Source organism: Micromesistius poutassou (genome assembly GCF_964030765.1).
Source record: "Micromesistius poutassou genome assembly, chromosome: 6".
NCBI lineage: Eukaryota > Metazoa > Chordata > Actinopteri > Gadiformes > Gadidae > Micromesistius > Micromesistius poutassou.
The window spans coordinates 4,928,958-4,944,826 of NC_140276.1; the positions used below are offsets into that span (position 1 = coordinate 4,928,958).

The 15,869-nt window shown below is 43.6% G+C and overlaps 4 protein-coding genes across 4 annotated transcripts; 2 read left to right on the forward strand and 2 right to left on the reverse strand.

Moving 5' to 3' along the window:
• Positions 1 to 1,849: 1,849 nt before the first annotated feature.
• Positions 1,850 to 5,166, forward strand: cetn2 (centrin, EF-hand protein, 2). The gene is made up of 5 exons (XM_084469354.1): positions 1,850 to 2,115; positions 2,253 to 2,417; positions 2,590 to 2,718; positions 2,979 to 3,116; positions 3,530 to 5,166. Exons 1-5 carry the CDS (start codon positions 2,113 to 2,115, stop codon positions 3,617 to 3,619), a joined length of 525 nt encoding a protein of 174 aa, XP_084325480.1. The 5' UTR covers positions 1,850 to 2,112; the 3' UTR covers positions 3,620 to 5,166.
• Positions 5,167 to 5,728: 562 nt separating this feature from the next.
• Positions 5,729 to 9,316, reverse strand: gcna (germ cell nuclear acidic peptidase). Its single transcript, XM_084469592.1, has 12 exons — positions 9,230 to 9,316; positions 8,857 to 9,023; positions 8,682 to 8,751; positions 8,441 to 8,490; positions 8,294 to 8,357; positions 8,137 to 8,204; positions 7,582 to 8,031; positions 7,332 to 7,497; positions 7,052 to 7,196; positions 6,806 to 6,941; positions 6,367 to 6,571; positions 5,729 to 6,256 (listed from the first exon to the last, which is right to left on the reverse strand). The coding sequence occupies exons 2-12, from the start codon at positions 9,011 to 9,013 to the stop codon at positions 6,025 to 6,027; spliced, it is 1,743 nt and encodes a 580-aa protein (XP_084325718.1). The 5' UTR covers positions 9,014 to 9,023; positions 9,230 to 9,316; the 3' UTR covers positions 5,729 to 6,024.
• A 174-nt stretch (positions 9,317 to 9,490) lies between these two features.
• pomk (protein O-mannose kinase) lies at positions 9,491 to 11,135 on the forward strand. The gene is made up of 2 exons (XM_084469244.1): positions 9,491 to 9,882; positions 10,225 to 11,135. Exons 1-2 carry the CDS (start codon positions 9,616 to 9,618, stop codon positions 11,011 to 11,013), a joined length of 1,056 nt encoding a protein of 351 aa, XP_084325370.1. The 5' UTR covers positions 9,491 to 9,615; the 3' UTR covers positions 11,014 to 11,135.
• A 445-nt stretch (positions 11,136 to 11,580) lies between these two features.
• On the reverse strand, positions 11,581 to 15,539 carry hs1bp3 (HCLS1 binding protein 3). The gene is made up of 7 exons (XM_084469243.1): positions 15,389 to 15,539; positions 14,929 to 15,094; positions 14,509 to 14,716; positions 13,983 to 14,226; positions 13,708 to 13,820; positions 12,688 to 12,829; positions 11,581 to 12,338 (listed from the first exon to the last, which is right to left on the reverse strand). Exons 1-7 carry the CDS (start codon positions 15,412 to 15,414, stop codon positions 12,116 to 12,118), a joined length of 1,122 nt encoding a protein of 373 aa, XP_084325369.1. The 5' UTR covers positions 15,415 to 15,539; the 3' UTR covers positions 11,581 to 12,115.
• Between the last annotated feature and the right edge of the window lie 330 nt (positions 15,540 to 15,869).

Here is a 15,869-nt window from a genome sequence, read left to right on the forward strand (position 1 = left end):
CAGTGAAGGCGGGGGGAGGGGGAAGAAAGAGGATAGCAGATTAACCAGCAGGGCGCGCACAGACTTGTGCGGAGGTGAACTTACAGTGAGCCGTTTGACGGGAGAACAAAAATAAATAGGCGGTCGACTGACCGCGGCACTAGTCTCAATGTGCTACGACCTACAACTCCAAGGACAGAGCTGGTGGTCTGATCACGTGCTAAGTGCATGATGCCTGTAGTGCTAAGGCGAACTCACCGACGAGAAACTGTGTCAATTTCCAATGGATAGTGTAGCCCAGGGGTCCAAACTTTTCACCTACCATAATCTAAGATCCGAATCATCAAGCTGGGGCTAATATTCAGATCTTAGCTCCGCCGCCGGCGGCCCGGTCAGGAATCTAGCTAAGATCTGCTAAGATCTGAATGGCCCGGTGGTTAGGGACCGCTGGTGTAGCCTATCTATGGGCAATTAAAATGCATGAAAAGGCCATGCTGTATGGATAACGCGAACACATTGGGTACCTACATCTAATAGAAAAGTATTCATCGAACCGCAGGCCTTGACTAGGCTAGTCTACATGAAAAAGACGTGTGCAACTAGCCTAGCTAAACACCGAATTGTGTTCTCATTAAACAACGATACGAGAGTCCGGTTGCACAACGATAATAACAAATTAAGTGAACAAATGAATGATATAGTTGGTTGCATGGTTGAAACTTTTGAACAACTCTTTAGGCTATTTGTTTCGTTTAGCTCTCCTTAAATTAAATTCACGCTTCAAAACGCACGACTTTTACTTCTAAGGCGAGCTGTCTCTGTTTCCGGCTCTCGACTTCCTTGTTCAAATATCATTGTACAACTTGGTTTAATGAAACAAGCTGACGCTTTGGCGCGCTGAATTGCAATACACGTCTCGGACAATGAAATTAGGCAATACCCCCTAAACTGGCCTGTTTCATTATACAACATGAACAACTGTAAATGAATTATACTTCGTACACGGACCAATAATTCTTACAACTTGAACTTTATGAGCTCAGAATAGTGGATAGATTCAGTTCAAATTACTTATGAACGCAACAGCATATTGGTATTTATTTGTGAACTTATGAATGTGTAATAGAGCAACAATGTAGGCCTACATAACTTTGATATGAATGAATCTTCTCCTGTTCATTGCAACCAGGAAGGCTATAACATTTTTGTAATGAATTGCAAAATCAAAAATGACAAATAACAAACAAAACATGTCTCAAGATGTTGTTCATGTTAATTTTTTTTGGTTGCAGAAAGTGATAGACAATAAATGCCATTCATTAATTTAAATGACACTTCTTAGACTTAATTTGTGATAAGAGCCTTCTGTGGTATATACCAAACCATTTAACAATGAATATTTCTACAAATTATCCCAATAAAATACTACCGGAAATAATAACCCTTTGAATCAAATCCCTAATTCGTTTTTTTCCTTACAATGACAGACTTTAACGACTGGAAGACTGACGGAGGCCTGAATGGATACCGTGAGGGCAGTTTCTATAGCGGTCGGGTGATGGCGCATACCAGCCTCCGACAGTGATTGCATGTGGTGCACATGCATATACATTGTATTAAATTGCATTGTATCAGAGGATGTCTGTATATCCACCAGTGTGCTCACGATTGTTGACAAACGCTGCGTCACGTGATCTCAACCCACCAATCACATTGTCGCTCTATGGTAGGTTTGATTTGTTTCACCTTGCGTGCCTACGTCTATCTACCAGACTCCCGTATAGATAAACGCAATGTATCCGCTCTCCGGTGCGACGAAGATACACTTTACCAAAAAATCGATTTGTTTCACATAGGAGCAGATGCTGTACTGCCAAATCCTTATTGATAGGTCCTCCCAGAAGACAACGGATATTTTCTTAATAAGTCAGCCATTGTATTATAGTCTAATAGTCGGAATATTATTTTTAAGGCGTATTGTTATGATTGGGCAATAAAGTAAAGGGGATATTTGTATAATCATCACCTCCCTAAATAATACCAGAGAGAGGCAGCCGTTACACAAATATATATAGGTTGAAACAAACAGGTAACCGCGTATTACCTTCATCCTCTTCAGCATCCAGCCACAGTATGGTGAGTAATATGTGCCTATGTTCAATTACTTATCCATTCCTAAATATATTCGCTAAGCATCCTGGCAACGATACAGTGCAACGATAAACCAACAGCATCATCGGCGAATTGCCGTGCCTTTGACCATGCCACACCAGGCGACCAGTGCAAAGAGACCGTCCCTGCAGGGCCCGGTGCCCCCTCCTCGGAAGAAGACCAGCCCGAAACCCGAGCTCACCGAGGAGCTCAAGCAGGAGATCCGGGAGGCGTTCGAGCTCTTTGACACCGACGGCTCCGGTCATATCGACGTCAAGGAGCTCAAGGTATGAGGATACAGTTCTGTGCGTGTGCGTGTGCGTGTGCGTGTGCGTGTGTGTGTGTGTGTCATTCAATGCTATTCATATGATCTCTGCTATGCTTATGTATGTAGGTTATAGGTCTGTCTTTTTTTTGTTAATAGATTTGATGTGTATGGTATTCTTTTTTTGAGGGCAGGTCGCCATGAGAGCACTGGGGTTCGAGCCAAAGAAGGAGGAAATCAAGAAGATGACAAGTGACGTGGATAAGGAAGGCACGGGGAAGATTTCTTTCAGCGACTTCCTCTCTGTCATGACACAGAAGATGGTAAGAGCCGATTGGAGGGGCCACTACATGTATCCAGAAATCACACTACAAGGACGTGTCGTTCATGACATAATGCTGACCTTTTGTTTCATTGGAGCCCAACAGTGGTGTAATAAAGTAGTAGGCTTCCTTGAAAGTCGTTAAGCATAAATCAATCACTACAAAGCAAAAAAACAGCTTTTTCCGTTTTTCCGTTTTTTTTTTTTTTTGTTATTTGGGATTATTCTAATTTTGTTCTCTGTCTTTGGTCTTCTCCCAAGGCGGAGAAGGACTCCAAAGAGGAGATTTTGAAAGCGTTCCGTCTGTTCGATGACGACGAGACTGGGAAGATCTCCTTCAGGAATCTCAAGAGAGTGGCCAAGGAGCTGGGAGAGAATCTCACAGATGAAGAGCTCCAGGTAGACTTATTCACACCAAAGAGTCATGTAGTGTCTTCATATAGAGACTGCCATGTCTAGTGACCTTTGAATTCATTCAACGGCTCTGTGAGATGACCGTCTCACACACGTCACGACGCAAAGCTCCTAGACCTCTTCATTTTTTTTTGTGTTGTGACTGTTCCTGTTTTCTTGTTGCCCATGTCATCTGCAGCAAGTTTCCCATAGAGTTAAATTCTTAACATACGTGTTTAGGTTCTGACAAGCACAGTACAAAACAATCACATATATGAAAGCCTGATGTTACCATCCTAATGTAGATTCTAGAGTTAAATGAAGGTTTAAGTCATGAACTACTCCAGCTCCACAATCAACATTGTCGACCCTATTATTGTTGAGGTTTCTTGTCCTCCCTGTTGTCTTCTCCTCTGCAGGAGATGATCGACGAAGCGGACCGGGATGGAGACGGGGAAGTGAACCAGCAGGAATTCCTGCGCATCATGAAGAAGACTAGCCTGTACTGAATGAAGTGTATGTCATGTATGACACACACACACACACACACACACACACACACACACACACACACACACACACACACACACACACACACACACACACACACACACACACACACAAACCAAGGTTATTATAGTTAAGCATTTTCATTATTTTTTGTCTATTTCCAATTTCAGTTTAGAATTTGTTTGTTTTTAAAGCGGGTTTGCTAATTTAGTGAAATGCTTAGTTATAGTTTACTTTTTTATTACATTCAGTATACGTTTTATAATTTTTTTGTAATATGGGGTATTTGTCACGGGAAAGGTTCAAACTTTTCAGAAAGCGTATTGTGTAATAAAAACTCCACCATAGCATTGAAAATGTATTCACCTAGGACAGATGAACCAACCATCCACCAAAGACTAATTGACAAAGACGAAAACAAAATACATTTTCTCTATAAATTATTTTGCTTAATTTTGTAGACACAATAGAGTTTCATTTACTTGTGTTACTTTTTTGGTACAGCCTCGTTTTTATATTTATTTTAGTCAACAGGTCTTTTTCAGACCTAGTTCTCATTATTTTGTTAACAATGATAACCTTGACCCCGCCACAAACACACACAGACACAGGGTTAGTGTTGTGGATAGACGCCAGAGGAAAGCAGCAGGGGTTGGTATTTTGTTTTGTTCTTTGTTATTTATTGTAGTTCTGTCTCAAATCCCCCCCTATATTTCTCTGTCACGCCATAGCCTTTAGGCTACCTTTTTTAAAGGAGGCATTGAGGTGTACAAATTGAACAGTATATTATGCTAGAAAGAGGTTTATTATTTTGAATTACAGTGGAAGTTTGTGGTCTAACGCCATATTATTGCACATTTTCTGGAATGACCATTTTCCAAATATTTCTACACAAGGCAATGCAAGACAAACGTGTTTTGGCATACCTCCCTATACCGAATAATATATCATGCCTTATTATAATACAATAAGCAACAGTATACATATGTTTATCATTTCATATGTTGAAGTTGATGCGCACAGTGCCTGATATCGGTAACCCGACATCTCTGCTTTCAAGCAGACTCACACCAGGCTTCCATTCTTTAAACCAGTCACTTGATTGATTGATTTATTTATCAATTTGTGGTTTTTACTAGTAATCATATTTGTCATATTTAAACCTGCTAAACGGGATGTGTTCTCAATGTGTGTGTTGCATTGTAAACGCTCTGTTTCAGGATTAGCTATACTGCCGTCCCTCGGTTGTGCTTCTAGGACGCGCTGCTTCTTGCCGTATTGCTACCTTTTTGTAATTGCGTCTGAGCCTCTTCTGGGGTTTCCTCCTGACAAAATCAGGGAAGTTATCCAAGTCTCTCCCTCCGAGCCATGGTTTCTATCTTCCCAAACTCATCACTGAATTGAGGATGTTCTCATTAGATTCCTTTTTTGTATAATTTCTCTTTGTATCTTTGAATGTTTTGTAAAATGTGTAGCAACTGCAGCGGCAGATATACAAATTGATATCTATATAAATGTACGTATAAATAAATATCTTTAAGCAGTTTTCATGCCTTTTTGCATATAATCAGTCAGATACTACAAATCGTACATCATTTAGCCCATGTGACTCTAGGTTTCATTCTCTTATCCCCAATCCTATGCATATGAACTGTTGGTAAATCCCAGTGTGTTTGCCTACTCTAATGTATTAGCTTAGCTATGCAAACATTTACACACACATACATCACACATGATCAGTAAACTTTAAAGGGGTTATGATTTTCTTTGGGACAATAGATAAAATATTTGTCATAGATGGCTGACAGACAAGACAAATGGCTGAAGAGAGGACGTGCTCTCAGTCGCTCTTACTCAAACTATGACCTATAATGTTTAATCTATCAAGGTACCTCATCACCAGACACTTGGCTAGTCTATGCAGTTGTTTGCAATCTGCAACCTCATGGATAGATGCAACTAAATCCTTCAAACTACTTTCAAATGGAACACAATTAAAGAACATTCAAAAAATAAGTATCTTTATTCAAACGTAACTCACAAATGAACAGTTTCATCAAGATTTCCTCACAAACATTGACATACGACAAACAAAATACAAAAAACAAACAAAAACCCTTTTTGCAGTATTGAATAGAAAAACAATTCCTGGCTCACTTTTAAGGTCGAGTATTTCATGTAATGGCAATTGAAATCAAACTATAAAAAAATATATGAAAAACTCACTTTTAAAAAGGCTTCACGGTAAGAAAAACATCACACGATCACAGCTCACCACTTATCTATCAAAATAAACGAGGTATTAATTTCAGAAATGGTTGCCCGTGGTCCCGCACCCCCGATTCCCAGGCATACAACCCTTCTTAAAATTCTAGCAAGCAAACCAGAGAAGTCCCTCCCAAACTCAGCTTTGACTGAGTTTAGCTTTAGTTGCAAAATCTGCGCTCAGCTTCCTCATCACGTCTGCATGGCTTTTCCCCGCCAGCTCCTGGCGTGCGTTTCCATAGTTCTCCTTGACAAAAACAGCAAACGGCGCGGCGGCGCGCGTGTTGGACGGGGTGAGCAGCACCAGGGGTCCAGTGCAGAGGGCACACACGAACCGCTGGGTGTCCAGAGACTTGGAGTGACGACCAATTCTGTGGTAGACGAGAAAAAACGGCCATCAATGTTGGGGACACTTACACTCAAGGTTATAGAACAATGTGTCGGTTGGTGTATACATGCTCATATGCTTGTTGGCACGTACGTGTTTTTGCAGCGGGTGCACTGGTACTGGAACTTGTACTTGATGTCATAGCTGTGGCATCGAGTCACCATGGGTAACTCGGGGTGAGCCAGCGTGGCCTTGCGGGCGTACAGCTTCCAGAAGCTTCCGTGGCCGTCCCTCACGCCGTTAATCAACCACGTGGCCGCGTGGCACATCTCGTGGACCAGCGTGTCCCTCAGACGATCTAGGTGTGGAGAAGAAGAGGAGGCTGAGTTTACTGTCCAAGATCAGAGGATGACGTCCCATAGGAATGGCGTTTGTTTGCACTAGTCCACACAATGTTAGAAGATGCCAAGGATATAACAGGCAACTAATGATGTAACTAATTTAGCTCTAACCGGTTTGACAGGTAAGATGGAGGATAACACCAAAAAAATCATTGCAAAGAATGATGAACCATGCAGGTCCATGCAGTTACCTGCAGAGTCACAGACTTTCTCAGAGAGCTCGATGCGAGTGTAGCGCTTCCCTCCCGCCCTCTCCTGACCAGAGATGCAGTAGCCAGCAGTCTTCCTCATCTTTTTATTCCAGGTCACGGACATATCAGTGGGGAGCTGCAAGGTAAAATGCTCATCATACAGGCCGATGCTGGTTGGGAAAACTAGCATAACGACGTGCGGTAAGCCAAACACTGACACGTCTCCTTTGGACCCATTGTGTTCACCTTGCTATCAAACACACTGGTGTTGTACAGCGCGTAGAGCTTGCTGGTGAGGCTTTCCTTCGTCTGTTTGAAGTTGTGCCCGTAGCTGGACCCGGGGTTTGAGAGCGACTGCAGGAAGCAGCCCGGGGTTTTACACGTTGGCCCTCTTGAGTCGGATCAAAGATGTGACGTTATATTAGGAACAATTATCATTGCAGACGGATCAACCGGGGTTTCGAGCATGCTGCGGGAGAATTGGATATGCTTTGATTAAAAAACCTTTTAAAAGATGGTGATATACCTGCTTTGTGGGCCCGGTCTGGGCTCCGTCTGACTGACGGTGGGTTTGGGTATGGTAGACCTTCCAGGAGTCCTGAAATCAACGGGTGTGCGCTCTACTGACTTAGGCACTGGTGCTCTCGGAGCCTTCACCGTCGCTATTGACACAGGGGGCTTCCACCGGTTATCTAAATTCAAAAATATATTACGTTATACAAACGCCAACAACACAATTCAGCCTGATGGAGCCTTCTGATGAAGTTACGTGCTACCTGTGTTGGGGGTTGCTGCTGGTGAATTGACGCCAACGACTTTCTTCCTTTTCAGCCTCTCCAGCAGGGAGGCAAACTCTTCTTCAGAGCTGCTGGAGTCATCGATCTTGGTAGGTGCCGACTGGATTCTGGTAGGAGGGGTGGGGGGTACGGTGTGCTGCGTGGCGCTCCGATGCGTGGGCACTTGGAGAGCAGGGAGGCGAGGGGGAGGCAGAGGAAGGGGCGACTGAAACACCAGGGGGGAACCCTCGTCTTCGTCAAGGGTCAGCGCGTCTGAGGGCTTGGGAGTCTTTGTGGGCACCTGTGGCTTCTTGTGACGCGTCCTCCAGGTGCTTTTGACCACGATGCTCGTGTCGTCGTCGCTTTCACTGAGGAATACCGGAGATTCACACTGCGCCAGCGGAGTTCTTAGTGAAGCTAGGGAGACCGGAGTCCGACTGCTCTTTGGCACTGAAATAACAACAAGAAATAAATGGAGAATGGGCTTCAACGCCGAGTTTTGTCACTAGATTAATGTTGTGTGCTCGCCACAGCCTCAAGTATAACAATAGTCACCTCTTGAAGGTTTCTTCTGGATGAAGTCATCGTCAGATGAGAAGTCAACCACAATAAAGTTTTTTAAGCTAAATGAAAAGAAAACATACAGACTCAGAGTGATATAAGAGAACAGCGAATCAACTGCTTGAGCAACATTATCCAGTTATCTTCTCACCTGTCATCGCTATTGACCGATGTCTTCTGAGGCTTTGCCTTGGGTGTTTTCATACGGTTCAGAACTTTGGTAGGCAATAACAGAACATTAAAATCACAACATTCAACCACATAACTCATTTAACATAACCCAGCACGCACTACTCACAGTTTTCAAAGCCGTTATCACTGTCTGAGCTCACCATCACCACATGTGAACTGAAAAAAGACATATACAAATTCATAAACACGATAGCTGAGCTACAACACAAAAGTAATAATCGTCATGCACCCTGAAATGAATAAAATCACAAGGAACTTAAAATGACATGCATGACATGTGCATACCAATTCTTCTTTATGAATAAAATCACAAGGAACTTAAAATGACATGCATGACACGTGCATACCTATTCTTCTTTGCAGTACATTGTTTCTGCAGTGGGGCTTTTCCTTTTGGCGTAGCCCTCTCCACGAGAACTGCAGATAGAAAGGCAAAGAACAAGCAGGCATGGCGTGTTATGTACATCTATGAGCGTGCCGTCTTAGCATGAAGGAGCAGTCTACCTTGCCTTAATAGCTTACACTGGTCAAAGTCATCATCACTGGACTCAGACGGGGCTCCGTGTCTGTAGCCGCTGAACACAGGGTCGTGGTTCTCCTTCTGCGGGTCAGCATCAGCCTCTGAACAGTGACGCCGGTTGAAGTCCGCTCCTCTGAACGAGTTGTGTGTCTCGGTCATTGTCGCTATTCTGGTTATGAAGAGAGAGAGAGATAGCTTTCTGTTTAATTCTGGCCAGTGTGATTTAAAAAGACATGTTCAATATGCACTTGTGAGAAGTAAAGAAAACAACGTGTGGATGGATGGACACATAACGAGACGTAAAGCCCACGTTAGAACACAGAGGACATAGTATTTACATTTACAATTTAGATATAGCGTGGGTGTTGGCTTTACCTCGGGTGCTTTCTTATCTGATAAATACGTTTATCAGGAACGAATAATTTATCATTTAAATGTACTGATGAACGAATAGAGTCAGATTCAAAAAAGGTTTTCAGTTAAAACGGATGTTGTCAGAGCAGTAAGTGCATTCCTTTTCCGGTGGACCAGAGCGCACCAGTGAACGCCCCCTTTTTGAATGGCTCCGGTTCCGGAAGTACGCTACTATTTACAACTATGAGCCTACTATCTATTTACAGCTAGTAACTATTTTGGGTGTGTATCAAAAAACATTACCAAAATGTGGTGAGGCCAAGTTAATGAAGATGTTTGCATATCAGTTTCTACAAAGTTGTTAACACTGAACCCACACTCGTTCCCAAGGTCCCGTGTTTACCACGATGGCCCGCCGGGACATCCCCACAACAACAAGTGTTCCGGTGGTGTTTGTATGCCTAGGGGGCCTGCTGTTTGCCAATGTGTTGATCTACCTGTACCTGGACTCTTTGCATCAAAGCGATGAACACCCCATGTCACCTCATATGGGCTGTCCGCCCAGACACTTCAGGATGGCTTCTATGAAAACCTGCTACCCCTGGTTGCAGTGTCCCCAGGTGAAGGCTGAGGTTCGCAAGCTGAAGCTCATCGGACAGGGAGCAGTCAAGCAGGTAGGTAGGCTTGCACCCCCTCATCAAATGTAAGATTAGTGTTTGCATCGTGACAGTATTCATATCTATTTCAGTATTTATTATGCAGTGTTTAAAATGTTTGACGTACACAATTTATATCTTAATATCTTTTGCATTCACTAGAAAACCTACTATTTCTACTTATGTAGATAGTTACAATGAGTTGTATCTAACTCCCCCTTTGGGTCACTGTACTGGAATACACCTGCTATATGAACTAAAACCATTGAAGCTATGTCCTTGTATTAGACTAAGCATGTATTAAATCAACTTTGACTCAACCGAATATCATGATGATCCTATATGCCTGTTTCTGCCCAGGTGTACCTGTCTGAGTGGCGTGGTCAGAAGGTGGCCCTGTCTACTCTGTCCTCAGCTGAGTACCTGGAGGACTTCAGCCACGGTGTGGCCATGCTGCAGACCCTGCAGGGCCCCCATGTGGTGCAGCTGGTGGGCTGGTGTCCGGAGGAGGTCCTCCTGGTCACAGAGTACCACCCGCTGGGCTCGCTTCTCGGCCTGGACGCCACACTGGCACAGGAGCGCCACCGCCGCCACGACACCTGGCAGACGCGGCTGCGTCTGGCCCTGGACTACGTCTCGGCGTTGAGCTATCTCCACACCAGCCCGGCGGGCTGCCGCGTGATGTGTGACTCCAACAGCCTGGAGAAGACCCTATCCCAGTTCCTGCTGACGGCCGACTTCCGCCTGGTGGTCAACGACCTGGACGCCCTCCCCGAGGTGGACCCGTCCAGGGGCCTGCTCGCCAAGTGCGGCCACCGGGAGCTCACGGGGGACTTTGTGGCCCCAGAGCAACTGTGGCCCTTCGGCGGCGAGGGGGACGACGACGGCGGCGGCCAGCCGTTTTCAGACGAGCTGATGCCCGGCTACGACGAGCTCAGCGACGTGTGGAAGATCCCCGATGTGACGCGGCATCTGATGGGGAGGGTGCCCGGGGGCGACCTGGCACACTTCCACCTCTTCCAGATCCACGAGGAGTGCAAGAGACGGGACCCCCGGCTCCGGCCCGCCGCCCTGGATGTGTTGGCCGTGTACAGGTCGGTCTACGCCAACATGGAGCGAGATGCTGCTGGCTCCAGAGACATGCTTTAGGGACCCATGAGCTCATGGAAGATGTGGAATGTACTACTCTGAAAACTACTCTTGAAAACCCAAGTATTTGAATGAAAGCTAAGCACTGTTCTCCCGGTATTCTCTTGTTGGAATACAATCAAATTGTGGGATTTTTCCAGTTTTGTTGATGTTTTCTTTCAGCTCTTATTAAATGCACACACATCTTGAAACTGTGTGTACATCTGCCAATTTTACTTTGTAATGTTTTCTTTAATTAAAGTAGGCAAAGTTTATTGAAATGCATGTTCATATGCACCACATTGAGAATGCTGTCCATTACCAATAAGGCATATAACCCAATAACCCAATATTGGTAGGTCCTTATCTTTATTGATGGAATCACTTGAAAGCACAACATGTAAAACATTTTTTATAATCAATAGGTCAAAGGTATGTGTTTTATCATAGACACAGAATATCTTCATTCTCCCTATTGTCATATCAGAGCATTCCCTAGCTTAATTTGAATGTGATTCATGTTAAATGTGACAAGTTAATAGTAAAAAGTAGAAAAAATAAGTATTGAAGATGACCTCAAACAGCATATTATTTATGGAGTATTTATAGTATTTATGGGGTCCATATTTGTGAAAAAGGGTTAATTACAGACACACAATGATGAGACTTTTCAACTAGACTATGACTGTTAATACTGCGAAAATGCTCTACAAACAAACGTCCCGATAAGTTATTAATTAACAGCCTGTGAAAAATCAAGTCTTCCCATGTTGCCCTCTCATAAATGTCAAAATGCCAGTTCAAATCCAATAATTTACTCTGGTAGAGGGCAAAGTCCAAAGTAAGACCTGTTTACTTAAAAAGAGACTGCATTTTCCATCCCAACCATAACCGTAGCAACGTGTTCCCCATAACCAGCTTCAGTCATAAGGATTGGTTTCTTTATGTCTAATATTTCTGCAAACAATATGCATAATAAAGTGCTAATGCTTATAGGTTTCACAGAAAGCGGTTCAATTAAGTCCATTTTCAAAAGTTTAAAAGATGGATGATCCAATCTTGGAATATGATGATTGCATAATTTCGAGTAAACATTTTTTTTCCATTTTGAGCATTAAGGCGCTTAGAACAGGTCTTCCTCCACAGTGCTATCAGCCTCATTCTGTTGGATGTACTTGAGGATGTCGATCTGGCCCTTGAGCTGATCCACAGCCAGCGGAGCCGCCCCAGCAGAAGGCTTCTCCAACAATGGGGGCTTTGGCTTCAAGTTCGGCTTTGGTGCTGTAGACGGTTTGCTTTTATTCCTTTTCGTCACCTGCAGAAGCTTGTCAAAGTCGTCCTGTATCCTACAGGGAAACACACGACCAAAATGTGTTTAAAACAACGGCAGCTTACCTCACTTTTTCTGCAGAGAACTCTGTTACAAATACTTCCTCTATTGCAGACTCAGACCCACGTGGCCCTTTTCCCTCGGATGTAAATGAACGCTATATGCGTACTGGGGATTCCAATGCATTTACATTGGATGTGGTCAGAATGTGTCCCAGACCACCTCCTGACTGTGGTCTGGTCTGGCTTCTCATACATTTTGGCATAACCGATTGCCCAAAATGCTATGGTCATGTCAAGGCCAGGGGTAAAGCGGGTGTAGTTGTAAGCCAATCAAAGGGTCGGATTGGGTTGCATGATCTGTACCTAAATAGTGTGTCCGTTTCTTCATCCAAAAACAGCCCGGCAGATGGCTCCGACTGCTGTCCGTGTGCAGTCGAAAGCAACAGGGAATCCCCCAGGTTCACTGTCCCACCAAGGACTGGATCCTCAAACAACTTAAAATGGCCTGTGGAGAGGTAGAGAGAGAGTTATTCTCCATCAATACAGTGCAGAGCCTGACATTATAGACGTGTAACAAATGCAAAGATGTTAGGTGTCAAGGGTTCACCTTGATGTAGTCTGTTTGGCCTTGTGCATTTGGGTTCTGTGATTTCTGGCATCTTATATGCCTTTAAGTTAAATCGCCAAGAAAATAGAATTACCGTATCATGATCAATACAGTATATCAAAGTTTTAACCTTATTAACCTTATTAAACGTCAGAGGGATTACCCATGCCATCCATATCCACTGTGGTCAGTAAAGCTCTAACCCTTAAATGTTCACCATTCAAACATGCCCAGTTTGCTAACACAACCCTGTGTCACAAGCCTAATGGCCAACATGCATATGAAAATGGCAATGAACCCAGAATCGTGTTTTTTGTTTGGTTTTAAACACCTCAGTCTATGATCGTGAACAAGGTTATCTATGACTTTTAGTTTTATTTTGTTGAAACTGGGCTCTCTTCCACTTTGAATAAACGTCTCCATTTTGTGGATGTCACGTGAGAGAACTCGACTGGTCAGGCATGACACACCAGCCCCTCCGAACATAATATAGCAGAAGTGATACATTTTCTAAAATTACAAGTGGTTTGGAATTTTGCTTAACGTACAAATGTGGGCAACAGTATTATAGGGAGAGAGATTAATAGTCCTGTCATCGTCATTGTAGCACAAATGGCTAATAATTTGACATTTTTTGAATACATTTTAGTTTTGAATAAGTGGGACGATTTTTCTTTCAGCATTCCAGGATATAAGCGCAGATGAATTGATGCACTAAGAGGTGTTTTTAAGGTGGTTAAGATGCATTAAGATGGTTCTATGCATGTTGCTTGCACCTTCTTTATTAGAATAATGAAGGAAGTCGCTATCCACGGGCTCGTCATCTCCAAACAGAGGTGCATGCGTAGGTTTAGCCTTCACTGGTGGCTTGGCCTTCTTAGGGATTGACCTGCGAAAGGGAAAAGAGGTTATCGCATGGGGCCGATTTCAGAGTGCGGGTTCTTAGCCAGTTACTGTATGCTGTGGCTGTAGCCTGTTCAAAGAAGTGTGACCAGTGTTGAGCTTTCTGTTGACTTTTGAAATGTGACCAACGTGAAAAAGAAATGCTTACTTGGTGTTTCCTAAAGGCCCAAGGTAAGGCTCTTCACTCTTTTCCTCTTCCTCCTCATCATCACCATTGGTTTTGTTCTTGTTCTCTTCTATGGGACTGGGCTTCCTTGGCTGCACTGCTGGTCTTCTGGTGCTGGGAGCTAATGCCTCGTCGCCTAGGAAGAAATTGTCCTCCTCCTCCTCTACCGGCTCTTCACCAAGTAACACGTTTCTGGTTTTCACATCCACATCACAGGACTTAGCGCCTGCAGAAGGATGCACAGTGGGTTTGGTTTGTATACGTACCGAATTTCATACATACATTTTACTGTGAAAAATCTATTGAATAGAGACTATCTATATAAACCGTTTACACAGAGGTGGGGTAGTAGACCCATATTCTCCAGTTTAGTGTGCTACCCATGTCCACATAAAAGGAGCAGACCCACACTTAGTGTTCTGAGCGACACATGTGTGTCCTACGACAACACCTCCGTGAAGGTGTATTAATATGGTCATAGTGAAAGTGCCGCACAGCTGAGTTTTACCTAGGAACTCCATCAACTCCGAACAGGTAGCGAGTGTGGGGTGCTTAGCTATGGCCTTCATGAGCTCATCAAAGGCCCCCCTGCGCTCACGAATGTCACTCTCTCCCACAAACAAGGTCTTGCGTGGCATGGCGGGTAGGGGAAAGTTGGGATACCGGGCGACGAGTCTGTAATAAAACTCGTCCATTTCGCTGTACTTTTTGGATACCTGTTTAGAAAAATAAATACTTGTCTCTAAATGTATTCTTTTCATGTTATCAAATGTCTGAATGATCGGATTAGTATTGCAATGTTTATAATGATATTATATTGTTATAAAATTTATTTGATCATTTATATTTTTATTATTTTACAGAATGAGCAATGCTTTAATCTAGACTATGCCTAATGCAAGGGCTGTTTCTGCTTTTGGAACCTTACCACCAGTTGCACTACATCCCCTGGCTTATGCCTCGGAGATTTGAAGGCGACCATCCTTGTAATGACAATGATGTGATACTCAACGTGGCCCGTCATCATGGCCCCGTGCACCTCTTGAAAAAGAGGGACCATCAGGTCGATCCCCGTGGCATCGTTCTGCAGACTCCTGGTAGCGCAAGGGCATTGTTGTAAGATGTTTTGCCATTAGGTCTCTATGCCTATAGTATCCTGTCGAAACTATGTATTGAAGTCATGCTTTTATTTACGCGAGTCTGTTAACCTTTAGACTTAAAAAAAATAAACGTGCGCTAAAGTCGCACGTTTAAACCGTGCTGCTTTATTCAGAACATTCACATCTCATTTGACTGCGATTGAATGTCCAGTGCGAGAACTGTTGGGTTGTTGCAACATGAATAACAAGGCGACCCGAGAAGTACAATCTAATGGTGTCTGTTCCTACCTGCTTGTTACTAGTCCGTCGGGCATGACGGCGGGTGTACACCGCTAGAACTTTTAACCGGACTTCACGTCGATTCAACAGATTTCTTTCTCACGATAGTAGTGATGTATTGATGGGGTAACAGCAACTCAAAAGCGATCATTGTGTGTGTGTGTGTGTGTGTGTGTGTGTGTGTGTGTGTGTGTGTGTGTGTGTGTGTGTGTGTGGGTGTGTGTGTGTGTGTATGTGTGTTTCCCTGTGTCGAGACGCGTACGTAGCGCGTGATCACCAACCTCCCCACCCACACGTTCTCCCCACCCAGTGTGTAATGGGACTCCGGGATAATACATTTATATTTAACCGTTTATTCAGTTTTAATAACAGTGCTATTCCCAATTCATACCTAGTAAGGACTTTTTTTTTTTCATCTAATTTTTTTTTCCTAATTATTTTTGTATTAAATATTTTTAACTGGCGATCATTAGGCTTAAAACATATTGCC